We start from the raw sequence: 26,750 nt of genomic DNA on the forward strand, positions 1-26,750 counted from the left end.
ATCTGTAAGGACATTATGATGACTTCTTTCTGCACCATGTAGCTGGAGCTGAGCTGTATGAAACAAACAGGGATGAAGCTCTTGAGATTGCTTTTCCCTTTCCCTGGGTTTTGGGTAGGATGCTGGGCACCAAGAAATCATCAATGCCTCTGGGTTAGCAGCCTGCTTGCACTAAGCTGTTTTTTCTGCCATCCATGTGCTGTCTGCTGTATGTGGCTTCAGCCATGACTGTGCAGGTCATACCTGCAGATTTTTTTGTCTGCGCAAGGGAGAGAGAAGTGATACTGGGATGTGGTGGTGCTGCCTCAGTAGGTACCAACCACAGGCACTTTTGCTGTCCTTGTTGCTTTTGTCTTCTGTAGCGTGGGAAGGCTGGTGATAGGTTTCTCTCTATCTTGTCTCTTCTGTGGGGCATCATTTCCTTTCCCATTCCAAGATGAAGAGAGAGCCACTGCAGGTGGCTTACAGGGTTAGTAACTCCTGGTGAGGGAATTGAATGGACAAAGGTGGAAGGCTCTAGCATTTCTATCATCATTACTTCTGGTAGATATGCCATGGGTGGAAGTGCAGGGAGATGTCCCAGCCCTCCAACAAGGTTGGATGACACAGAGGTTCATATACCAGAAAGGGGAGAGGAGAAGGCAAGAGATCCCGAGCTGAGCTCTCTCTCCCTTTTTGACAGGAGGTGTACATGCTGGCAGAGTGGCATGGATTTAGTTTCATCATGATTGAAGGGTCAGATATTATCACCATTGCTTTTTACAGAGATAACTCACAGCACTGGAGCAGTCTGTTGCCCACTGCAGCTGCTAGCAGAGAAGTGGATTCTGCCCCCAGCTTAGTGGTGTGCCCTTAGAAGGGTGCAAGCAGCACAGCTTTGCCAGCCTGCTTCAGAAGGAGGGCTGCTGAATTTGAATTTCCTGGGTGCATGGTGCTGGAGGAGGGGAGAGCAGAGCCCCACTGCCCCAATGGGGATGGGATGGGATGCCTTTGGCAGTCAGGGAGGACCACTGTGGCAGCTGGAGAGTTGTCTGGTTTCATGCAGTACCCCCAGCATGTGTAGGGATGCAGAAAGGGGGAGCCAGGAGGTGAATGTCACATAAGGCCCTTTGCCTTCAGGCCTGCTGGGATCACGTACATACATTTGCATGTGCACAAGTGCAGCCCATACCTACAGTTCATAAAGCTCTCATTGCTCCCTGTTCACAAGGACATGTTCTAGGAACCTGCACTATCTACCCCACTGTACCCAGCCTGTGGTGAAGGGTGGAGCATAAAGCAGAAGCTAGATGTCAGCTGTGGTCTGAAAGGTGTCTTGAAAATATCTTTCTGGGGTTTTAACTCAGCAACTTTTTTCCTTGTGGTTTTGTCAAACTTTTATTTTCCTGTTGCTTCTGCACCTCTGTTAGTACCTACAGATACAACATAAAAGGAGATTAATTTCCTCCTTTTCCAGTCAAGGCTGCCGTCAGCTACACCCAGGCAAATGCTGGGTGACAGAAGTATTGCCCATGTGTCCATGGGGTGTGGTGGATGGGCACAACAGGAAGTGAAGTCCTCATTAGGTGACAGCTACTTGAAAATGAACAGACCCATCTTGATACCTGGGACGTGGGCCCAGTTGAGGAGGTTTGGTAGTTACAAGCACGCTCCAGAGTTTCCTGAATTTAGTTAAGTGAATGATACCGTTTCTGACTAAAAAACGTGGAGGTGTTTTTTTGGATAATAGGAAGAGAGGCAAAACAGCTTTCAGGTGCTACAGTGCAAAGTGCAGTTTAATTGCTTAGGTAGGTGTGTCATGCAGGTGCTGCATCAGGTTATGTAAAAAGGTGTGGAAAACTCTCCATCTGCTATTAATAGACTTGGAAGTGTGGCCTTTAAAGCACAAAGGGTTGTGTTTGTGTTTTGAAGAATGGAGTTCACATAACCCTCTGTCTTCAGCATTGTGGAACCTCCTTAATTTTATAAGGCAAATTTTCTAAAGCAAAACTGGGTTTAATTTTTAATTGATGGTGTTCACTGCTTTGTGGAATCCCATCTTTTAGCATAAGCTAATCCAGAAGAAGTGGCAGCTTAGAGGTGGTTGCTTAAAAAGGGAGAATTATTTACAGCAGAACACAAAGTGCCACTGTCAAGTACCTCCATTGTGACCTTTGAGATTTATTTGGAAAATCCGTATTTTTCCATGTGCACGACTTGCCTCAAGATAAAATATTTTCTATTTTAGAAGGCACTCCAGGTACTGCGGAACTCGAGAGCAGCCTCGCAAGCAGCGAGTGACTGCACACATTTGTTTTAAGGAACAGACTTCATTGTCCCAGGCTTTTTGCTTCTGTTTGTTTTAAAGAGATTATTAGAAATACTAGTTTCTTGTTTGTTCATTAGTTTCATTATTGATGTAAAGCTATTCAAGTCAAAGATAGTGCTAGGGTGCAACAGGGAGCAACTTTGAGCAGATGAATTTGAAAATAAAAGCCGCAAATTGTATGAATTTGCCAGCACCCTTGAACAGGCACTTTCAAGGCAGTATTTTCTGTTGCTGCCCTCACGCTCTGTGGGAAGGTTGAATAGATGATGGGAATGGAAATGTGTATTTTCTCGCAGTGTGTTTGTGAGCTCGCAGGCTTCCTTCTCCTGGAAGATGTAGCATTGCCGCAGGAGCGAGGATGTTTTTTCCCAGTGCAGTACTGGTGCTGTGCTCAGTGCTGTACAAAATGCCACTACTCCTCCATATTCCTTAGGAGCTAAGCCCCAAGCCCAAGACCTGTTTAGTGCAATAGGGCACTGCAGAAAGGTGTGGGTTGTAACTGGAATTCACTCCCTTGAGGAGGATGGGCTGAGAGCAAAGAGGCTGGCGTGAAAAAGCGCTTGTAAGCCACTGCCTGTTTGCAAATATCAAGGCATCTGAAAACGACCAACCTCTGAATTAATTGCAGGGTTGCTCAGGTACAAATGAGAACAGGATTAGACCTGTCTTTTCTATTTTAAGTGCAGAGGTAGTATTTCCAACCCTTCCAGCGATTGCATATCTTGAATATCTTACTGGGTAAATGAATGTGATAGCAACAGTCAAGGGTGGCACAGTCTTTTGTGCAGCTGGCACTTACCTTGCAGTTGTTGCAGTTCTTTGTTTTGTATGATTCCCCAGGAATATTTCAACATGGTCTTTCCTGGTTTTTTGTTTGTTTGTAAGGGGTTTTTTTGTGTCATTTTTATATGTTAGATGAAACTGTCTTTTGAGAGGCTCTTGACCCTCACATCCACTTTCCAAGATGAGGGATTATGGTAGTGAACATTTGATTCACATCCCTGGTGACATGGGGAGGGATCTCTTTTCTTTTTACTGGTCAGTTGTGGGCTCTCTAGATTTTAATTTTGTAATGTGGTAGATTCTGAAAACAATGGATATTACATTTTTTTATTAAGTTGTTCACATTAACAGACGTTTCCTGTCTGTTTAGTGGAAAAGGTGAAACAGGAAAACCAAAATTTCAAAACTGCCATCACATGTTGATGGCAGTTTGTGAGCTTGATCAGTGTAGTGGTCTGATGTCATACCCACCATGGTTTTACCCTTGTCCAGGGCTTTTTTTAGATGTGAACATGCAGTGACTGAGGAAGTAGTGGTTTCTGTTTGTGTGGTCTGGCAAGGGGGGCTAATTTTTTTTAATCAAAAGAAAATAAACAGCCCCACTTTCATACAAAGTATTGCTGATTTCACTTTCAGTGCAAGCAATAAGACAAAATTTTACCTGTGACTTCTATGTAAGTAGCTACCAAATGAGCCTTCATGTTGTATCCCTCCAGAGATTTGCCAGGGGGAACCACACCAAGGCACAGAGGGGGAGGGTTGTGGTTTTCTCTTGTTGCTGTTGTCTGCAGCTTCTCACCCTTGTGAGAAGCACCTTTGTGTTTCTTCCTTATTCCAACCAGATGCAAGTGGGGTTTGGCAAGCACATCTCTGCATTTATCTGTTCTGACCCATCCAAGCACAAAGCCATTGCACCCTTTCCTCCATGCTAGACAAGCTCATTATTGTTCAGGTCTGAGGAGGCAAAGGGTGACAGAAGCAAAACAGTGCAAGTTTTGCATAATCTGTTTTTTTTCCTGCGGCTGTTGGGGCCATGGCCCTTGTATAGTGGCACTTTGTTCAACCTTCTTCCTTTGCAGAGACTACTGGGAAGGACAGAAAATGCTGCGGGTTCTCGGGCAGTTGAAGAGACAGCAACAGAAGTGTGGTTTTGGTTCCGTATCTGGACATATTGTTAAGGTCCTGCTGCTTCAAAATGAAAAATAAAGGCGTATGAATCTCCTGTTATCCAAATAGCAGTTAGCAGATCCTGCCAGGAAAGGAAATCTTCACAGTTCTCATTGTTGCTCTGCCACAGGTGGCTGAATGCTGCTCTGTTAGCACTTGCATGCCTCATTTTACTTGTTGAATTTGTGGAGATGGTTTTCTTCTGTCAGGATGGAGTATCCCAACTACCACTGCTGCTAGTGCTACTCACTGCCCCACAACAACACCTGTGGGGGACCCTCAGCTCTGGCTGCACACTCCATGTCTGCTCCCCTCCCCGCTGCTGCAGCCTCCTGACACCTCCTTGCTCTGTAAAGCTGCACCACAGGCACATGGTGGTGACCACCAGACAACCTGACCATCCCTTTCCTTGCTGACATTGTCCTGACAGTCTGCAAGGCTGCACAGCGCCTGACGGAGCGTGGCAGGGGGCTGGAGTTGTCACTGTGGAGCTTTTGGATGCGTTTTTCTTCAAACAATAGCTGTGTGTCTACATTATATTCAATCTTATTAGTACAATCAAGGATGTTTATTCTGTATTCATAGCTGTATTTATTCTCTGTGAGGTGCACAAATAAGTTTTTCCAGTTGCTAAAACACAGGTCGGTCTAGAACTGCAGCAGTTCTACTCCCAAATTTGTTCTCAGGTTTTTTGGTTTTTTTTCTTTCTTTTTCTTAAAAACCTTCAAAGCATGTATGCTTGCTGTGGTTAGGTGAAAAATTAGTTCATATATTAAAAAGAAGTAAAGAAATACTCATAGGGCCTCTTTCTCTATACTCCTTCTCTCTTATATGAATAAGGAAATGATTTTGCATGCAGGCAAGTTCTAAAGGATGCTGAACAGTTTGTATTCATGTGTTGTTACATTGTCATCAGGATACTATTTTCTGTGTATTACTTACCCAGGTATTGCATTACATATAATTTGAAAGCTTTAAGTTACCAAAAATACTCTACAAAAGTTTCATGGGCTCCTGCTTAAAGCAAAGAGAGAGATTTGTGGATGTACATTTACAGATGATAAAACGTAATGTTTAGGGGAGGATTACTGTTACTTTAATTGCCTGTCTGATATCCTCCTTGGAAGATTAAGTATTTTTGGTAGCAGCTTTGTGGTCTGTACCCTGTTGGCTTAATATCTGTCAGAAAATGATGTAACTGTTACTGGCACAGGTAAAATTGAGCTTGTGTTCAGCTCCCCGGGAGAGTGTTGTGAATGGGACACTGTTGTATATACATAATCCCATTAGTCAATATTGTTGTTCAAAATCCTTTTTTTTCCCCCTTTCTCCTCTCACAACAAAGCTCCTAGGTCTGTGGTGAAAGTGTTTTGTGACACATTTTTGAATGGGCCTTTTGCCCTGCATTCAGTTCTTTAATGCAAGAAGCTTTACCAGGAAACAAGAATCTCTTTCTTCTCTGTCTGTGTTTTTGCAGCTTGGGGCTGTGATGTTGAATATGCAGACAGACACATAAGTCAGATGATCTAAGATGTGTGATATTATGAGGTTATCCATTTCACATGATTAGTATCTGTACTGGAGTTGTTCGGTCTGCATTTCATGTCTGTGCCATCTAAATATGTCTTAATCCTTTTTAAAAGATAGATTTTTTTTGTGTGTTTTAACACACCCTCAAGGCTGTTATAAAGTAAATCTTCCTTGTATTATATTTAGTGCCATCTCTTGAATGAGGCAATTTTCTAAATTAGCTTTTGTCATTGATAAAAGGCTGTATAAAAATAGAGCCTGATCCTGCAAACACTTGCAGATATGTTCAGTCTTACTTCTCCAGGTAATTTGTTGCCTTTGACTCATAAAAACATTGCTTAAAATAGTCAAATTTGAGTAGTTTTGTAGTTTTGATTTGAACATGAGCTCCATCAGCTGAGGTTCCTGCAGAAATGCATCATTAGTCATGCAGTTAGCACCTTCGTTAAGAATACTGAAGTGCGTTGAGTTTTTACAGGATTGGAACAATTTATGGGTTTAAGTGACTTCTTTGCACTACTAGGCTGGTATATTTTAAAATCTTAGAGGGAAAGTTTTGAGATGTTCTTGTAAATGAATGTGTGCAATTAGTTCTTGTAATACTGAAAGCTGAATGTAGCCTGTGAGAATACTGGGCACTAAATCTGAAGTCTGTGACAAAAAATAATTTTTATCCAAAATGAGGTCAAAATGAGATTTTTTTTCAAGGCACTTAATGCTTTAGGTTCTTTTTAATATACTTAATCTAAGAAGACATGATGAGCTGCTGTCAAACTTTCCCCAGCTGGTTTTACCTTTAAGGGTTTTGTTGTCTGTGTAATGCTGCTTATGGAACAATGATTTTTCTGCCTGGAGGTGCCTCTAGGTGATTTGGGGCAATTAAAGGGATTAGTGGCCCCAAAGTGGAGGCTCACTGAAGCAAATATGTTCAAAATTCCAAGATTTTATTTCACAATCCAAAGTATCACCCTAAACTCAAATAGCTGCTGGGTTAAGCCAGTACAGAGGTCTGCTTCTGCTCTCATATTACCCCATGTTTAATTTTTTCAGCTTTCAGAAATACACAGCTTAATTGATTGAAAGGAGTAGGAGAGCCAGATCGATATTATGCATTTTCAGGGACTCAAATTTTATTTCTTGTCTTTCTGCATAAGATTTTAATATGTTTTTAATGATGGTTGGAGGCATTAGCAACATTTCTGAGTCACATGACCTGATAAAGGGTCCCTTGTCTCCTCTCCATCTTTGTGGCGGAGGAAGTTATTCCAGTATTTCCAGCTCCCAAGTCTTCCAATCTATGGTAGAGGCTTTTCAAAGTTAATGAATTGTTGAGAAGAGGTGGAGATGCTCAGTCTAATCCCCTTGCATTCTGCCATTTTGACAAAATTTCTAGCTTTCAAGGTAAAAAAAAAAAGTACCCCTAAAGAGCCACATAACAGAAGGCAGAAAATAAGATTCATTGAGGATTCACGGGAATTCATGAATGTTTAATATGTTTTAGCTTTGTTTTTGTTGTTTAAACAGAGTCACAGGTCTCTCATGCCTTCCACTTTCAGAGAATCAGCAATGAATACTGAGTGCAGCATAAGCACATGCAGAGTCCTTTTGTATACATTTTCATGGAGATGGGGCTCTCAGGAAAATGCTGGATATCACCATGGAAGTGGTAACAACTGTGCCCACTGCTGTGGTGCTTTTAGGGTCTGCCTTGGCCCTGCTGTCAGGGGAAAACACAGCTGCTGGGGCAGCTCAGGTGCCAAAGGCTGCCCCAGGAGCAGGGAGGGCTGTCGGGGGAGTTGCCTCTGCAGTGGCATCTTCCCCAGCAGGAGCCAGGGTCAGGTGGATGTGAAACTGGAAAACAAACCACCACACCCTAATGATCAGCAGTGTGCTTCCTGAATTTATAGGAGGAGGTGTAGAGAAGTGCAAGGGGAGCAGTGCGTCTTCTGGCTGCTTGACTCTGTTCTTGCATCCACCTACCCAGTGGTATTTGAGGTTACGGCCTGGGTGTGTGGACAGCTTTTGTTCTCTTCCCCCAGAAACTTGTGATACTGAAATCCATCAGGAGGGACTTCTGATTTTATTTAATTTTTAATTATTTTATTTTCCAGCAAGGCAATTGCCTCCTGTTTTGAAAACACCTTCTTCTGGATGTGACCCAGGGCCACCATTGCCTGTCACAACAAAACCAGCCAGCTGCTCTGGGGCATGCCAAATCCCCTACAGGTTGTTAACCTGTAGTGAGGTGGGGTGTCATCTCCTGCTGGGTGGAGATGTTCAGATCCAGCTTGGAGCTTTTTCAGAATTACCAGTTTTGTGGTCATACCGACAGCAGTGCCTGGGAGTAGCTCACTGCCTGCTCTTGCTGAAACTTGTCCCAACAGCAGCTGCTCCCTTTGTGGTGGCTGTGGGGCTGACAGCTGCCCACAGTCCTGGCTTTGGGGTATGAATCCAGCTGCGTGGTGTCTGATTAAAATGCTTGGGTGTGGTAGAACAGGCTTTGACAATAATACATTCACTGACAATAGTGAATGTACATTGAAAACTGAGCAGTGGCACTGTGGGATTGTCCCACCATGCAATATTGGGCTGGGACAAACTGGGCTGCCCCTTGAACTTGTGAGCCTTATTTGCAAGAATTTGTCTCCAGTTGTTGCTGTAATCTGTGAATCGAAATAAGTCGTATCTCCTCCCAAATATTCATGAAATTAGGCAATTCCATGGCCAGCTTCCCAGTCCATAGCTTGAGAGGTTGGTGTTACTGAATTTCCTTTCAGTTTCTGATTTTTATGTGTATATGGTCTGTCAAATCATTTGTCCATGGAGTCAGAAGTTAGAGCGAGCATCTTTGAGATCAAGATAAATATTTTTGAAATTTAAGACTTGGTTCTGTGGAAAGTTTAATGGACTTTTTGTTATGCTCTGGAGTAGTTCACTGGGCTTCAAGTGGGAATTAAAACTAAATGCTGGGAGTGACAGTTGTCTTTGCACAGGATTCTGCAGCCCAGCAAAAGTTGCTGCTTCAGCTCCCCAGCAAAACTGGCAGGGACAGGGTAGATGATTCACAAGAGTAAAGGAGGATAAGGCTTTTCTGTCCATCATTTTTCAGGACAGAGGAAAAGAAAGTATCTCCTGTTACACTCTGTGTATAAAGTGGAGATCAAAGCTTTCAGAAGAAATAACCAGGTTGGGAAGGGGAAACAGCTGTTTCCTTCTTCCTCCCACTTTCCTCTTCACTTCCCTGTCCTCCCCCATAGCTGGGAGGATCTCAAAAAGCTGCAGAGATTTGCACTTAAGACTTTTGTAGTGAAATGTGGATTGTGAGTGTGGTTGGGGGATATGGCTTCATGTGATTTTTCCTACATTTACATTGAGTGCAGAGCTGGGGGCAGCATTCCTGAAGCCTGCCCTAGAGAGGCAGGCTGTTATGGCGTCATCCTTGTCTTCCCCTGGGAAACTGAAATTTCATTGACATAGAAAAGTGTTTCTTGACTGTTCCTGTTTAAGAGTAAGATAGATAATTTGGTGTTCCCTGGTGAAACCTTGCCACCTCCAAGTGTTTGATTACCTTGCTAAATACTTTGAAACTTTTTTTTTTCCTTTTCTGTCCTCCAGTGGCTTGTCTGACAGTAGTGGCAGAATACCTCCTACTCCTCCTCTAGTTACAGCCTGGAACTAGCGGCTGAAACAATTTCTAGAGAATAAAATTGAGGGGTAATAGAGGATAGAGAACAGCATGGCCACGCTTCATATGTTATCTGTGATGCCTAACAGAGCTTCTTTAATAGAAGACAATTCTTCTCTGCTGTCCTTGTGTTAGCAGGACACAATCCTACAAGAAAAAAACTGGATAAGTGAATATTAATGAAATCTGTCATTAATTATCACCAAAGCAGACTGAGGAGAATTGGGTTGCATTTTCAGTGGATTTAAACATAACTTTGCTTATGCAATCCTGTTAAACATTGTTGAAGTGTGTCACTGAGAAAGCTCATTATATTTGCTATATAAAGATTACGACTTTTGGGGGAGATTAAAGTTTTAGCAGCAGCCGCCGTCTTTCTTGTGGTCACAACAGCGACCTGTTAAATGTGGAGCGGGGGGAGGAAGCTGTGGGTAAGCCAGATTTTCTGTCTGTCTGGAAGCACAGCATTTAAAGCTGTTAAGCCAAACCAGAGGAAACGCTGTGAACTTTTTTCAGGAAGCAAAATTCTTCAGAAAGGGGGCATGTTCAAACAGTGGGAAACATTCTTTTGTTTTCCTGGGTATGTATCTTTTGTATCATATGTATCATAGATGAATATGTATGCCTGTGCGTATATATAAAAAGAAAATAAAATCTAAGTGAAACTTTGGCTTCGGGCAAGTCAAAATGCTCTGTTCCCTGTGAAATAGGAGATTTTTTGATTTTGCTGTGAATAGTGTCAAAAATAAAAGCAGAAAGTTGGAGCTGGGTGCACGAGGAGGCAGGGCTGCCTTGGCTCACAGCTTTGGTGTGCTGGGGTGTGTCTCAGGGGGCTGCTGTGCAGACACTGCCCTGCAGGGTATTTTATTCACCCCAGGCAGCACTTGCTCCAACAAGTATTCTGCCAGTCTGAGTTAGAGCAATGTCTGCAGATCGATAGCTCTAATTAGACACAAGGCACCTGGTGTAACAGTGATTAAAAATAAGAAACATTATGACTAGTTATTGTACAACTTGCTAGAAACCACTGTATAATGATGGTACATTTGCCATCAGATTAGGTCATGAAGCAGCTTTACTGCAGCTTGAAAATTAGGATCAAAAATAGTCCTCTGATTAAAACTTGAGCTTTTGAAAGCTCTTCAGAGAAGAAAGATATGCAAATGCAGATGTATGGGAGAAATTAAGCAATCTGGATATGCATGATTCTTGAATTTAAAGAGAGTAATTGATGTAACCACTGTGCTACTTATTTCTTACAGTCACTCTGTCTTAATACAATTAAATGAAACATCAGAATTATTTGGAAATAAGTTGCCTAAAATACAATCCATAATGGCTCAGTGTATTAACTTAGGAGTTTCTGTGGTCATGCGGCTATTCTACATGTACCAATGTCAGCCTCCAATAGTAGTTTTCTTAAGCTAGATTTATTAATTTCTCCCATATTTAAAAAAACCCCATAACTTTATCACATATTTATCAGCAGTCAAATAATTTCTCTTTGAAACAACATTTGCTTTCTGATATCATCAGGAGTTGGTCTCCTCCTCCTTTGCCCTTTGCTGCAGCAGTATGATTCCACCAACCTCAGGGCATCCGCAGGTCCCTTACGTCCTGTCAGGCAATTTTTAAACACTGGGAAAAAAAAAAAAGATTGTTTCAACCAACAGAATAAAAATGTTAAGTTCCAAAGACTGGATGTGACCAATATTAGCCACAGGGCTGTTTGGCATCTCTGTCCGTTGAGCTTGAAGCAGTCCAGCCTATTCCCTGTACCTGTTTCAGGAGCTTGAAGCAGTCCAGCCTATTCCCTGTGCCTGTTTCAGGAGCTTGAAGCAGTCCAGCCTATTCCCTGTGCCTGTTTCAGGAGCTTGAAGCAGTCCAGCCTATTCCCTGTGCCTGTTTCAGGTGCTGCTCAGTGGCTGGGTTGAAGGAGGTACCCGTAGCTGCAGTGAGGAAGGTGTGAGGACAGCCAGCATTTACTGGCCCAGCCTCCTGGGATGCAGGAGCTTTGAGGACTGTTCTGTGCTGATCCCATTGAGGACAGCAGATCTTTTCCTCCCTCACAAAACCCACGAGAAGCTGATTACTAATCATTTGTGTGTTTCCCTTACCTGGCTGGCTGCAGGGGACCTTCTGCTGGTGTGATGCAGGGGGTGGTAGATGGCTGAAGCAGCATGCTGCCTTTTGGTCACAGCATCAGGTTATTAGTATAAATGAGGCTGTTTTAAACCAATCTGAAGCTATAGTTTGCAGGAGGTCTTTGCAGGGGCTGACCTTTACTTTGCTTTATCTTACTTTGATGTCAGGATGTTCTGCAGGTCTCCAGGGTTTAAGTTGTCCATGAAGGCAGTTTCTCTGCACATCAAGCCTGCAGCTGTGGGCTGTTCTGCACGTAAGGTATCAGAGTTTGATAAGTCTTGATGGTGTTCACTCCTTAAGACCTCATACCCATTTTAGCCAAAATTCAGCACTGTTTGTTGACACCTGTTTACCTGATGTTTATTTACACCTGGCCCCAGCCCAGTTTTGTGCATTAAAAGCGATGCTCAGTTGAAGCAGGTGTTGCCTGTTGTCTGTGACATGGACTTGATTTATGCTACTGATGAAGGGCCATGATCGTGGTGGATCCAGTTGCTGCCTGTGCAGCAGCTGCAGAAGCCTGAACCACCTACGAGTGTGGTCTTGGAGAGGAGCAAGGAATTAGAGGAGAGCGTAAAATCAACTAATGACACAAGCAAGCAGTGTCCAGTAGGATGCACCCCAAGTTCAAACATGGTGTGCCCCAAAGTCAGAGGTCAGCACAAGTCTCCTGCTTATTCAGAAAATTCCCCAGGCTTGACTGGAAAGGGCAGTGGTCCTGGCAGTGAGCACACTCCCTCATAGCTGGGGCAGTCAAATTCCCTTGCCTGTTCATCAGTGTTCCCAGTCTGAAGGGCTGATAGAAAGTGCTTCCTGATCAGCATGATAAATGGAATTTAGCATGATAATTATGTTTACAGCAGGACAGATGTACTAATGACACGTTCCCTAAAGACTTCAAATGAGCTATAAAAGAATCAAATCTCTGCTGAAAATGCTGGCAGCAGTGTTATTGATTGTGTAAGTTACAGCTGATAATTGTCTTGTTTCATTTGAATGAGACAGTCAGCTATTAATGGCTTGTGCTCTGTAATGCCAAAACAGCAGACTGAGCAAAATTTGTCAGTCTGGATAATATAGTTGTATATTAGCAATGTGCCCTAATGGACATACTCTGGTGGCTAGGGAAGGGAAGAAGTGTTACAGTTAATTTCTAATGCTGTTTCATCTTTTCTATCAAAATACTTGTGTATGTGCCTTCAGGAAGAGAACTGGTTTTTCTTATCTACAAATTGTTTGATGTAAGACAATGCCTGCAGTAAAAAAACAAGCTCTCTTTGTGGTTATCGAGGATTGAAATGGAGAATGACTAATTAGCTGTCTTGTTCCACTTACCTCTTCCACAGTGGTGAAATGAATGAAAGTCTTACCCTTTTTTTTTTAATGTGTGAGAGATCCCACAGATCTGCTGTGCATATCTGTTACAGAGCATCCATAAGTGTGCAGTGGCATAGAGATGTACATACATATAATAGAGACATGACCTGAAAATCTGTCAGTAGTTACCAGGCCTGATTTTTAAAATAACAGTAAAATGAATTTCAAATTGGAAATCATACTAAGTATTGTACCAGGTTTACAGTTAAATAAAGGTCTTGTATGTAACTAATGGAATTCAAAACCCCACTGCTGCAAATTGAATTACTTTTTGTGACATTCTAATTCATTTGCATTCCCAAAGCACATTTCATTTCATCTCGGGTAAGTTGAGCTGCAGATAATATCCCAGAGGAGCACAGTTCTCATAGTCCTAACCTACATCCATGCTCTGGCTGATTAATCTGTAAATCCTTCAAAATTTCTCTCCCCTGTTATTACATCAAAGCATGCCTGAGTAAAAAACATGTGAGCAGAATCCTGAAATGTGTTCCCATAGCATGAGAAGGACTCTTCGTGTGTTTCATTAGGCGATACTTTGGGATTTTTTTATGGGGAAACAGGCGGTTGGCTTTCTAAAGAGTGTGAGATGTGTTCTTGGGTTAGCGAAAGAGAGCTGATGGTCTGGAAAAACTGCCTGGAGATGCTTTGTAAAAATTGTCCTTGGTTCCTTGTGACCTTTCATCAACTTAATTCATTGCTAATGAGCTGCAAATTCATTGCAATTCATTGCAGAGCTTTAAAATTGCCACTGAGTCAGATGACAAAGTGCCTTGTTTTATGTTATCAAGAAAAGTCCTCTGACTGAGGGAGGACTAGGCCATAATGCAACTCTGAAAACAAGTTACAGACCCTTTGTCTCTAAAGGCTGCTGGTGGAAATGCAGAGATTTTGAGAAGAGAAAAGGAAGGGGAGACCAGAAAGACTGAAAATCTTACATCCGCAAGGGTTCTATCCATATGCCTGTTCACCCCAGGGAAATGCTAATGTGATTGATTTGTTCCACTTAGATAGACAGAGCCTTTAAAATCAAATATATCCATTTCTGCATTGGCTTAGTGGCTTTTCTTCTTAAAGCCATTTAAAAAGTGCATGTGTATAAAGAAATTAAACACCAACAAGAAAAAATACACACAAAAAAGAGTCTCCACTAAAGAAGAATTAAATATGTTTTTGCATCTACAGTCATGGCATTTGCCATCCAAAGGTCTGCCTAAGGTTGTACTTAGCATGGCTACAGCTACAGCACTACTCTTCCAGACCCTGGAAATCACTCAAACCAGGTCATTTCAGACTAAGTCAGTGGACCACACCTCATCTTTGGAAGAACCAACCACTGCATCAGCTCAGGGCCCCGTGGCAGGTGTTTTTCAGGTCTGGTGTTGTGATTTGCTCCTCTGCTTCCCAGATACTTGGAGGCAGAGACCTCAGGCAGTTGTATTTGACTGCTGAGAGGATTTAATAATGTTGAGTGCTGCTTTTTACCCTTCTGAATGTTTTTTTAATGAAGCTATTGACAAGGGGAGGTCCTTCATCAAATGTGGGATTATGGAAGCCATCCCTGCCTCTCCTGAGCCTCAGAAGAAGAGGAGGGATATGCACTATCAAACTGCCCTGTCCTGGGACTTAAGAGTAATTTTTAAACTTTTTGTCCCCACCTCCTGAGTGTACAGATGTCTGAAGTAATGTACAGGTTATATAAACTCATCATAGCTTAATTGTTTTGTTGTTTGTTTGTGACAGGGAGAGCTGGGTAACTCAGATCCTCCAGACTTCCTGTAAGGCCAGGATGTGACCCCGTTCCCAATTAATCATCTCTACCAGGAGATGGGTTTGCAACCACAGTTAATTGTTGGTTATTTTGCTTTAATGATTGCTTTATCTATTTATTTGCTTATATGCTCTATAGACAAGATCAAACTGTGGGCTCAATACACATTTGAAGTGGATCACTGTGAATGTTGGGGTTGGTCAGCCAACCTCTACCCTTCCTCTTTGCATAGCATGAATGCAACAAATCTTTTGGATGTGCTGGTGAGACACTGAACAAGTCACTGAATCATCACTGAAGTTATTTGGTACAGCTATCTCACTTTAAGGAGACTGCCTGTTCTTGCATCTGCCAGAGCTGCTGCCTCTGATCGTTCTGGCACAACATGAGGAAACCAAGACAGGGAAATACAGAAAAAGTGAAATTTGTGTCTTGTGCTGCATTCTAATATCTGTCCCCTAAACTGTTGTTGGCCAGCTTTGTCACTGTGAGATGCTATCTTATCATTCTGATAATATAAAGTATCAGTAGACTCAGTCTAACAGAGTGCTCTGGCAATTTTCCTCACTGTTGATGTGTTAATGAATCTGCTTTTTGAATAAAATAGAATAAAATATTGCAGTTGGAAGGAGCCTGCAAGGATCATCTAGTCCACTGCCTGACCAAAAGTTAAAGCATGTTGTTAAGGGCATTGTTTAAATGTCTTGACCTTTTTTTGTGGCTTTTTGCACCTCAAAAACTGATTGAAAACTGATATCTCATTGCTGAGTATTTCCTAGCCAGCCAACTTCCTGGCACCCACAAAAATTCAGCTCTCCAATAATTACATAATTTACTAAGCAGGAGATTTCTCAGATTACATTTTGTAACCCAGCACTGTGACAGTATGTGGGAAATATAAAAAAATAAAAGGCCATACATTTGGGAACCTTTCTGTCTGCATATGCAGCTGTTTGTGGGGTGGCAGAGCAGCATGTGCTCTCTGAGTGAGTGGGGATGGTGCCCTGCAAAGAGGCTGTTTTCAGCAGAGAGCTGGGGAGGTGCTTTCTAGCCTCTGGCCTCTGCCCGTTGCCATGTGTGCTCTTGGGGGCGTATTGATCCCGGGAAAGGCACTTCCCCAGCCTGCAGATGGAGGCTCCATTTGCCAAGTCAATGAAATGTTCATTAGGGTGACTGCTGGGTGCTCTCTGTTGTGAAAACAGGTGGGGAGGCTTCTTGGCCGGCTTTTCTAAATATTGGACACGACTGTACCCACCATACCTTCAAAGAGAGCAGTGACGCAGCTCCACAACCAAATGTTAGCAGTCTTGTGGGAATTCCTGCAATACTTCCTTACTGAAAGTAGGACAAAGCCAGGGTTCCTTGTGGAGATCCAATCTCTTAAATGTCACCTTTTAAACCATGATTAGTCTTTGTGCACCTGTGATGGGCAGAATCATGGTGTTCAGTCTGTAGCTGGTCTTTCACCTTGCAGAACTGAATGTTCACAGTGGAGTAAACTGGATTTTGAAAACATTTACATTTTTATTAGAGTTCTGTAACAGGAGAGAGTAATTTCAGACTGGGAATGAGCCAATTGTTGTAAGCCATGCTGAGCAAAGGACCTCAAAAGAGAGAGGAAATGATCTAACCCTCTGTTACCAGCAGAAACCCAGTGGCCAAGTAAAGGAAGATGCTGTGTCCAGTCATGCTGGCAGGGATGGGGGAAATAGGAGGGTGTTTGATTTTCCCAGAGTGAAAAATGCTGAGTGGCTCCAAGATCTGTCCCTAGTGAGACAAGCAGGGAAGGACCGAGCTCTCCCCCTGCAAGACTCAGGACCACAAGCTCATTGGTACATTGAAGCAGTTCTCCTGGACAGTAAGGGTCTGCCTTTACCCTAATAATGGACCTTGTGGTACTGTTTTTGGAACATGTCTCCTCTATTGCAAATATGTTTCTTAGTAAAGCATAAGCAAATGCAATATTTTAAGTAAATACATATTTTTGTACTCAAAGGCCTTTGGCATTGAAACTGACTGCGTATGAACTAGCAAGCAACAAGGCATTAATTCCTGTAGATGTAATAATATTTAAAGTGATGGCACTGGACTGTCTCACCTTATCACAGATATCAAAAAGTTAAGATATCTAAGCTGTCCGATATGACAGCTAATCTATGAAATATATGCATAGGCTTGGTCTTCAGCAATGAATGGCCAGGGAAAGCAGGGCACATTGGCTCTTGGGTGTGTAATGAGGTGCTGGGAAAAGTGCCTGATCCCAAGGGTATGTGTAGCATGTGTAGCCAGAACTAAATGCAAAGTACACTCCAGTGAATGCTCAGATCTCCATCACCTGTGCCAGCGTTCGTATCTCATGCCCAAAATGCCTCATGCTAATGAGCTTTCTCCTGTTTGTTTGTTCTTTGTGCCCTGCTCACACAGGGGCTTTTTCTTTCTCTGTCATGAACTCTATTCAGACCATTCACAGTGTCTAGGATATATTTTTTTTTAGCAGTGCAATTAATTGTATGTTCAGATCTCTTCTGAGTCTAAGAATATTAAGATGTGGGATTGTGGAATATGTTCTCCTAGTTAGCACAGGTGCGTCTGGAATCAAGACAGGGATATGAGGTTGGGCTGTAGATAACCTAAAAAACATTTCAAATGAAAGAGGAAAAGGCTGGAGTTTTAATTGCATGGTTATGAATGCAGGCTAGAATTAAAGTTTTCTTTTCAGATGACTCAGTAGTGCATGTCTGTGTTTCCATGTTTTCTGGTATCTACTGCATTTAGCCTTGACTTGCAAGCGAGTTTGTTAGTTCATTACAATACTTTGGATGTTATGGAATACAACATTTTGTGATTTGATACTTTAGAGACTTGCACACACTCTGGCAGTGTGTGGTTTTCTCAAATACTTGGTTTGAAAGTTGATGCATCATTTCCCTGTGATGTGATGTTTAAGGGGAAATATTTATTTTGAACAGAACTAAATATTCATTGTTCTGCAATGCACAGAGTTTTGTCAGGGACAGATGATACATGAAGAATCTGTTAGATTCATGTTAATCCAACGAAGGCTATTAAGGTGTAGGTTAAAAGTGCCACAAAAGGACATGAAGACGGACAGTTTGTATGTTCTTTACACTGCTATTGTATCTGCTTTGGCAAGCATCCTTGTTTTCATAAGGTCAGATGATTAATCTTGTTGTTTGCTTCTTCCCTAGTTTTGAGTGTCTCTAATTAAGCTGATGCCCATTGATGTCTTACCATGATAATGTATGTTAGGTTATGAAGTAATGGTTGTTCTGAAAAATATAGCTATGGCAGTGTTGGGGCATACTCAGAATAAATCACAGCACAGGAGCCTTCTGAAAGCTATCACATAGCTGCAGAGTCAGTAAAGTGAAGACAGTGAATCTGTAAATCACTGGATAAAGGTAACAGGATGTAGATTTTTGGCGCTTCAGCATCTGTGAGAGCTCTGCTGTGTGTAAATGAGTCTTACTGAATTGTGGCTGTAGCTCCTCATTATGGCTTGGACAGAGCCAACAGTATGAGGACCGGGTGCAGAGGCAGCTGCCTGCAGAGGGAAGATAGCATCATTGAATCATGGAATTATTTAGATTGACCTTTAAGTTCATTGTGTCCAACCATTAACAAGCACTGCCAAATCCACCACTAAACCATGATGGTAGGTTTCAAACAAAATACATCTTTGGAGAATTGGAAATCCTACTGGGGAAGGTGAACACTAAATGTTCCCTAGAGTTAGCAACATCTTCTGTTCTCCCTAGACTAAATGCTGGGAGTTTTTTTCCCTTCACTAGAGATTTCTTGAAATCATGTTTTCTAGAAAGACTGATAGTGTGTCAAATTGAATTGTGCATGATACAAAAAAACCCCAAAATTCCAAAAATCCTGTTATCCCATACCTTCTGTTTTTCTGCACAGTTGCATGTACACATTCACACTGTTAGAAATGCTTTGTCACTGAACTGCTTGCTACTCAGCACTTGTAGTGAAAGTTCCTTATCCCTTTGGAGTGCTGGTAATCTTGATTTTATATTTGATTTAACTAGACACAGATGATCCCTCTAGGGCATTGGGACAGGGCTGTGCTAGAATTTTGTGTGCTAATTGAAGGATCATGTGTCTAAAGCTGCATAATAATACGTGAACAGAGCATTGTGTTGCATTGTGAAAGGTCAGTGGTATTGTCGTGCTTATTTTCTTCACTGTTTCTTAACTTCTTTCCTCAATCTTACTTTATTCTTACTTATATCCTACCTCTGGGATTTCAGTGTGGTTTTTGTGTTGAGATGTTATGTGCAGATCAGTCAGGAGGCAGCAGTTCAAGTACTGTGTATTTCAGAGCTTCTGCCTTGGATATTGTGGGAGGATGAGGCTTGGAGAAGGAGTTGGATGACAATATAGGTGAAATGCTGAGTGCAGGAGGTTTAGGAGGAGTGTGTAGCAATGGAGCCATGTTCATGCCATGGCTCTCTGTCATCTCTTTGTTTCTGTCCATCTTCCTGCTTATGCCTGAAAGGTTGATGGAGACTGTGGAGACATTTGGCATGGCATTATTCTCCTAGTTATCACTAGGTTTGAAGGTCTGTCTCCTTGCAGTTCATATCCCAAGAAAGCAGGTTGTTGAGAGTCCTGCTAGCTCTGGATCTCTGCTTCAAAGACTTTATTCACAGCCCACTGCAGAAAGCTGTGCCCACCGGTGACAGCTAAATGGAGGGCTCTCAGTATGTTCTCTGTGTGTTTGGGTTAGGCTGCTGAATTAACAAAATAACACATTTTCCAGCATGTGCCAGATGCTTTTAACTCCCATTGTGGGCAGCCTTGACAATACACTGCACAATGTGGAAGTCCTAAATGGAGTTTGATGTTCTTTGCAGATAATGGCTCTGCTGTGTAATTATGATACCACACAATTAAAAATGGCTTTATATCTCTTTGGGTAGCTCCTGGAAATTCTATTTCCCTTAATAATTTTCAATAGTCTCAGGGTTTGTTTTTCCTGTGTTTGTCTTCCTGTGATATTGGCGAAAGATAGGAAGAAAATGAGCTGGGACATAGGAATCCCAGTAAAAACTTCAGAGGGAGGGTGAGAGGTGACTCATTAGCGGGTCTTTCATCTGGGTTCATGCTGGGGCATGGAGTCAAGGGTCAGGAAGTGAATGGGGATTCGTTCACAGCTGATGTCTTGTATAATATTTCAGAAGAGTGAATTAATTGTCACAGCTTAGCCCAAGAGTTTGGGCAGAGGCGTTCAGCCAGCAGGCTGAGGAGGAGTTGGAGAGAAGTGGCATTTAAGTTCCCCTGGAGTGACGAAGGGGCTGGAGCTGCTGGGGACAGGGCATGGCCTGTGTCTGGCAGCTCTGCTCATACCTACTGCTCTGGCCCCAGAGTGAGGAGAGGGCCAGCAGCTGCACTTCATACCCAAATCCAAAGGAGTTAGGGAAGAGAATGGCAAATGATGACTTACTCAAAACTCAGGTTAGCCTGCAAGATGTGCTTGTAGCCATAATATTGTAATATATAATATGCACATATATATATATATATATATATATATTCTAAATTTACTTTTAGTGGGTTGTTTTCTTTTTTCATTTTACTACATGGAAGCCTAATCTTAATCTCACTGAATATTCTCCTTGTTTTCCTTTTACTGTTCAAACCATTTTGGTGCTGGAAGGAACAATATGAAGCCCAGATTTAAAAAAGCAGCCCTAGTGTTGCTGTTCCCATAGAGGATCAAGGTGCTGCTCTGCCTGGATTGACCTATAGGAACTGCAAGTCCAGAGTATGTTTTGGTAGCTCCTCAGGGAGTGCTTGCAAAGGACAGGTTGGCTTTTGAGCAAGAGCTCTGAGTCTGGAGCTGGCACCTTTCAGATGGATGCAGAGGGAGACCCTTCACTTAATGCCTCTAGGCAGATCCTGCAGTGTCCTTACAGGTATCCTGATCTCATTCCCAATGACTGTAAGTTGTATGGTTACTTTCTTTCCACTCCCCTTCTGCACCTATCCAGGGTGGTGTTTCTGTGTGTAGGGTACATCTCTTGTGATGAAGGCGCAGTGGGAATAAAGAACCCAACATTTTCAAATTGTTGAGCAGTCCTGTGCTTTTCTGATGCTTCCAAGGCACATTAGTATAAACACAGCTGTGAAGAGAAGGTAATAGCCCAGAGGTTTCTGTCCCATGATTTTGCCTGAAGGGAGGAGATAACCCAGTGGATGAGGGAACTGCCAACAGTCTTTAGCTCTGGAAATGTCTTTGTCCTCCCAAGTTCTCCCATCATAGTGCAGCCAGCAGGTGTTCAGATGGTTGGCACTTGTGTGTGTCCCTTGTCACTGCACCTCTGAAGGGATGCAGTTGTTCCAGACAAAGTGAAGAAGCTTATTCTGAAGGGGTGTTTTTTGTTCTGGGAGCCAGCAGCACCCACATTGCTGGCTTCAGCTGTTACAGGTTTGTGATTTTAACAGAAGCAGGGGGAAAATTACATCCCCAACTTTCACAGAAATTAGTTGTATTTGAAATGCAGTTTTTTCTTCCTCATTTTGTAGCTGTGCTAGAAAGTCATTACACATGGATTTATTTTTCCTTACCTCTTGGATTATCGTTGGCTTCCTTCCTTCTTTCCTTCCTCCTTCCTGGATGAATTTATCCAGTGTTCTGATTGCAGCTCCTTCTTTTTTTTTATCACCTCCTGTCTGTGTGGCTTAAGATTTTGTATGTTTAACATAACTGAGCTGAGTATTTTGCAGCAGCTGAGAGCAAAGATAATATTCCACTGATTGATGTCGTGGTTACAGTAAATATATTTGCAGTCTACTTGCTTTGGCTATTTGCAGTTTTTGGCTACATACCTGCCTTATTTTATTTTTCCTCGTATTTAGTTTGGGTGGGTTTTTTTGCCCTTGTATTTTATTTCATTTTTGCAACTGAACCATGTATTAATCTGACTATGGAGAGGGGAAACGAAGACAACATTTTAGCTTTTAAGAAATTTCCACAGAGATTCAGACAGCTGGTCAAAGATAAATCCAGTATGCAGGCAGGGTCATGAGTATCTTAGAAAACAGCCATTTAAAATACCATGGTATCAAATGTCTCTCTCAAATGTTTTTTTCTTTGGTCTGCACTTGGAATTTGATTGCAGGGTATTGGTTGTTTCTGGGCACATGCACAGGCAACCAACAGCAAGGAAACAGACAAAAAGTATTTTAGGTAGGTGGTGAAGGGAAAGTGGTATTATATGGTTTTTAAACAAAACAAGTCTGTAAGTTGCATGAGACTGTGACCATTGTCCTGCAAGGGCTGATGATTAGAATGAGGAGGTCATCATCTTTCCAGCACTGAGCTGCCTTTTTCTGTAGGGAGCGAGGGTGAGTTTGATATACCTAAAATGTGGTGATTAAACTAGGAGGAAGTTTTTAAGGCTTTCTGTGGTCTAGAAGAAATTAACATTTTTGTTGAAACATCTTTAATTTGGTTATTAAGGTCAATTGTATTTTTTGTGTTAGTTTGACATTTAGTCTACAAAAGTTTTAAAGCATTTTATATTGAAATTGCATCTGCTTAGAGACTTACCCCAAAGCCTGAATCCTGTGTGAGTCACAGAGTGCTGTTTTGTTTTGTTCTGCATATATTCTTCCTCCACAGTAGAGCGATTTTCCCATAATTATTATTGAAATAGGGCATTTTAAAACACAAAATAGGTATCAACACAGCTTTACATCAGAATGAAGAGTGATATGAAACAGTTTGGGTTATTTCAGTGCAAGTGTCTACATATACTAGCTGCTATAGCATGATAATCAATTGTTGAAAAATAACCCTTTTAGGAGTTTTATAGACAAACCCTGGCTGCTTGCCTGAAGAGAGAAAGATGATTAATTTAAATACTAAACACCAGTTGAGATGATTAATTCTTAATGAAGTCAGTGGAAAACTGATTTTTCTTGTATTCCCTGGAAGATCCCTTCAAAAGCCTTCCGTTTCCAGAATCGTTTTTTGTCCCATGTTTGTGGCACAGGATGTGACTTTGTTCACAGCAGGTAGGTTCATTAGTTGGCATTTCTAATATAGTATCCAGCTGTGGAAAGCTTATAAAATACTGGTATTTAGGTCATCTTAATTAGGCCTTGAAATAAAGATTTAAGATAAAGTGGAATAATTGTACATCCTTCATTGCAGCTGAGCTTCTTCAGTGAAAAGAGGATGTGATTCCTGGACAGTATGAACTGATTTCAACAGAGTTGCTCCAAATCCACCTCTCTGGTGCTCCTTTGACAGTGCTGGGAGTTGAAGTGATTAAAACTAATAATTCTGGGAAGAGCTGAAAGATGTGGCAGTTTTCAGCTGGGTTGGGGGCTGGGCTGGATATCTTCGCTCTCACTGCTACCTTTATGTGCCAGTACCTTTTATGTGTTGTTTCTTCCTTTCTTCCGGGATGGATTTATCCAGAGTTATGCTTGTATCATGCCCTAGTTGAGAGGGAGCTCAGGCATCAGTGCTCCTCTCCCAAGTTTGGGTGAACAAAGAGTTCCCCCCACTCCTTTGTGCCAACTCGCCATGTAAGGTACCCAAAACTCTGCAAAAGCAGTACTGGTGAGAATTGGTGTGAGGTTTCATGCCGAGAGGGGTGGCAGTGATTCCCATCCGGCCTATGCTGCATTTTGAGGTTAGCAGGCAAAAATGAGGAGGCAGCATCCCTGGTACTGGGTTTAAAAAGTTGAGAGCAGTGAGGGGAGGCAGAGGACCCCAGCAGGCAGCTGGGTGACCAGCTGGTGAAATGCAGTTGTGTGTGCTCCTGCCAGCCACTGCATCTGCCCTAACAACAGATGCAAATGTAGGATCTTCAAACCTGTGTCCAACAAACTTTGGGCAATGAAGTTGAGGATGGTGAATAACTTTGGGCAGGGAGACTCTTGGAAAAAGGCTGCAGTGGCAGCTGGAATATGCACCTGGTGCTGTACAGGCACCTGGCATCTACAGGAGCTGCAGCATGACTAATTTGATACATTTAGTATGAAGAAGGGGGCAAGGTTGTACCATTGTTTATTTCCCTTTGACTAACAACATGCCAACTATGCTTTTGGTGTTGTAACACCACAAGATGGGAGCATGCCATTATTTGTGTTATTAAGCTAATGATGTATAAAGAAGTATTAAAAAGCCAGCAGCTATCATCTGCCACGTCATCTACCAATGGTGCTGGTAGTTGAAACTTCCAGCTTTTGCTTATGGATCAGTGAAACTGAAAAAGCAGGAGGAGCTCCTCCTTCTGATGTGAATTTCTCCCAATAAGAGCATTCCTATGTCCCCTCTGATTATGGATGGAGCTGTGGGAGCACCCATGGGTGCAGGAGAAAGGTGTTTGGTCTCTTCTTCCTTGTCTATGCCAGCACATTCTGAAATGCAGACTCTTTTTTTTAGCATTTTGAAGGTGTATCTTATCTTGCACCAGATCTTCTAAAATCCTAGTTTAGCCAAAGCCTGAGGGGATTTAGGTTTGCATATTTTTCCTAAGAGGATTATGCTTCACACTTAGTTGATCTATAAATTGTTTGAGGTGTTTTCTATGATTTTCTAAGGACAGAAGGAGCTGCATGCACATTCAAATTGTCTTGAAATGCATTGTCTGTGGGTTAGTGATAGAAATTTGGTGTTTGAATTAATAACAAATGGAATCACTGAACCTTGGGGTTATTTTGAACTGAAAAACATTTTGGTAATCAGATTTGCAGCACGGCTGCAGGAACAGTTGTAGCCGCACAACTGGAGGGGCAAGGAAATTGCAGGAAGGATTAGAAACTGCTTACACTACCAACGGAGAAAACGATTGTAAAAATACAGCCCAGAAATAAATTAATGAGCACCTTTCAAGCATATAGGAGTGCTCATGACATTCTGGAAAGGCAGCTCAGTGGGAATTGAGCAAGAAAAGCGATACAAGAAATAGGGATAGTCTTTGAAGACTTTTGTTGTTCATACTCATGAAGTCACTGGCGAGGTGCTCTGTGCCTGAGCCATGGCCCTGGGGATCAATGGGTGCTGGCATAGCTCCTGCCAGCCGGGTGCTGGGGCACAGTGCCACGGCTCTGCTGGCTGTTGCAGCTGTTTTGACGCCCATCGACAACGGAGTAGCTCCAATGATTGCCAGCTTAATTTCTCTTTGTGTGCCTGCGGGTGGGCTGTGTCTTACACATTCATTTATGGTATTTACAGTGGTTTTGTGGAGGGTTGGGTACAGTTCTTGTTTTGTGCTGCTGTCAGGGTGTTTGGAGGTTGTGCAGCAGCAATGGCTGCTAGAACAAAGCCTGTACTGGGGCATCTTCCCTGCCTGCTAGAACAGCCAGAAAAGCTGTAATGCTAAGATTTCCATAATTATTTCTTTGAAGGTGGAGCAAGGATGTGGCTCAGACATAGGAAAATGGTTTAAAACAGAGCTTAGCTTCACCTGTGTTGCTCATGGGGATGGTCAGCGCTTCTGTTCAAACTGCTGCTTTATAACCAGTGTTGCTGGCACATCATCTTTCATCTCACTTGAGACACTCCTCACAGGAGTGATGAGATGAACATCATGGAGAAACAAGTGGCACTTGCTTAGTAGAAAGTGCAAGGGGCAAAGAGAAGTGCCCCTGTGGCAGTGTGAAGGACAGGCAGTCTCTGTGGATCTATGTCTGCATTATTTTGTCAGAGCTCTCTACTTGTAGCATTGCCAGCTGTACTGCAGCATATGTGGGACTGTGTTAGATGAGTGTTAAACCCTTGAAGGAAGGGGAGCACAAATTGAGGAGGAGCTGTTGCAAAGCTGAAACTTCTGCTTTGCTGTAGCAGCTTGCATGGAGTAAGTTTACTTCTGGGTGGAATCAAACAGATTAAGATAAGCAGAACGGAACAAAATTTATTAATATCCCAAGGTGTGGCTTGGCTAGTGGAGGGCGGTTTGTGATCTTTACTCAGTAATAGCTCTGAGGACTTCCTTGTGCCCTCTAATCAGCAGTGATGTTTTGTGTTCTCCTTTCTCTGCAGACGTCGGCTGATCTCCCAGCGATCCTCTCTGGAGACTCTGGAGGACATCGAGGAAAATGCCCCACTGCGGAGGTCATTTTATTTACTCTCTCTCTGGCTTCTTGTCTGTAAAGCACATGCATGGGCAGTCTTGCTCTCCCTCCTCATGTTGAAAAGTAGCTGGGTCTTCACATTAAGATATTCTTCATAGTGAGTAAAAGTGTCGAAACTTCACATGCCCTGTAAGGTGGTGGCTGATATGAATTGCCCATTCCCTGGCTTTAGGTCATTAAACAAAAAGGCAGTATTTAGATGAAATGTCAGGAATTAAAATGCCAGATTTGATTAATAGAAAAGTTTTGTTGTCACCAAGATGAATGACTAGCCCCTAGTCAGTAATACTCTAACATCTGTGGTACATTTAAAAAGAATGTACAGATGGTTTAATACAGTAAGTTTTTGAAGGCTGGTATTTTTAATGAATTTTTACTGTCTATTCTCTCAGCACATGCAAGCTTATTTTGGTTACCAGCATTGCTGTCTGTGTGTTGGCTGGTAGGTTTGTGACTGCTACCCCACTAATAAAACTGCTCCCATCCTTGTTATATTGGCTGCTTCAGTGTGGTTTGATTTGTGCATTTGGGAGACCACAGCTTCCTCCTCTGGGGACCACAGTAATTAGTCGCTAGGCAATCCTCTGGGGTGATGGAAAATGGAGCAACTGCTTAACAGTTCAGAAGCTGGCTGGTCAGTAATCTGACCAGTGCATGGAATGCTTCCAGGTCAGCTGTTCGGCAAGACAGCAGCCTAAGTTTGACTGCCTCTTTTTCTTAGGACCTGTAATTCAGCTGGTTTATATTGGTGTTGAGCCTACAGCCTTGTTTATCCACATGCAGATTGGCTGTCTCTCCTTTACCTCAAAGCAAAGAATAGCAGAGGCTGTACCAATTGGCTTATTACCAAAGCT

General features: G+C 42.5%; 1 protein-coding gene across 2 annotated transcripts in view; it reads left to right on the plus strand.

The window, feature by feature from the left end:
* Positions 1-26,750, plus strand: part of CABLES1 (Cdk5 and Abl enzyme substrate 1) — a 70,653-nt gene that overhangs the window by 8,125 nt on the left and 35,778 nt on the right. For both annotated transcript variants that reach the window (XM_064435178.1, XM_064435167.1), the window contains exon 2: positions 25,805-25,876. In XM_064435178.1, the coding sequence (XP_064291248.1) occupies positions 25,805-25,876 (72 nt within the window). The remainder of the gene's footprint in view (positions 1-25,804; positions 25,877-26,750) is intronic.

Source organism: Passer domesticus, chromosome 1 (genome assembly GCF_036417665.1).
Source record: "Passer domesticus isolate bPasDom1 chromosome 1, bPasDom1.hap1, whole genome shotgun sequence".
NCBI classification, from domain to species: domain Eukaryota; kingdom Metazoa; phylum Chordata; class Aves; order Passeriformes; family Passeridae; genus Passer; species Passer domesticus.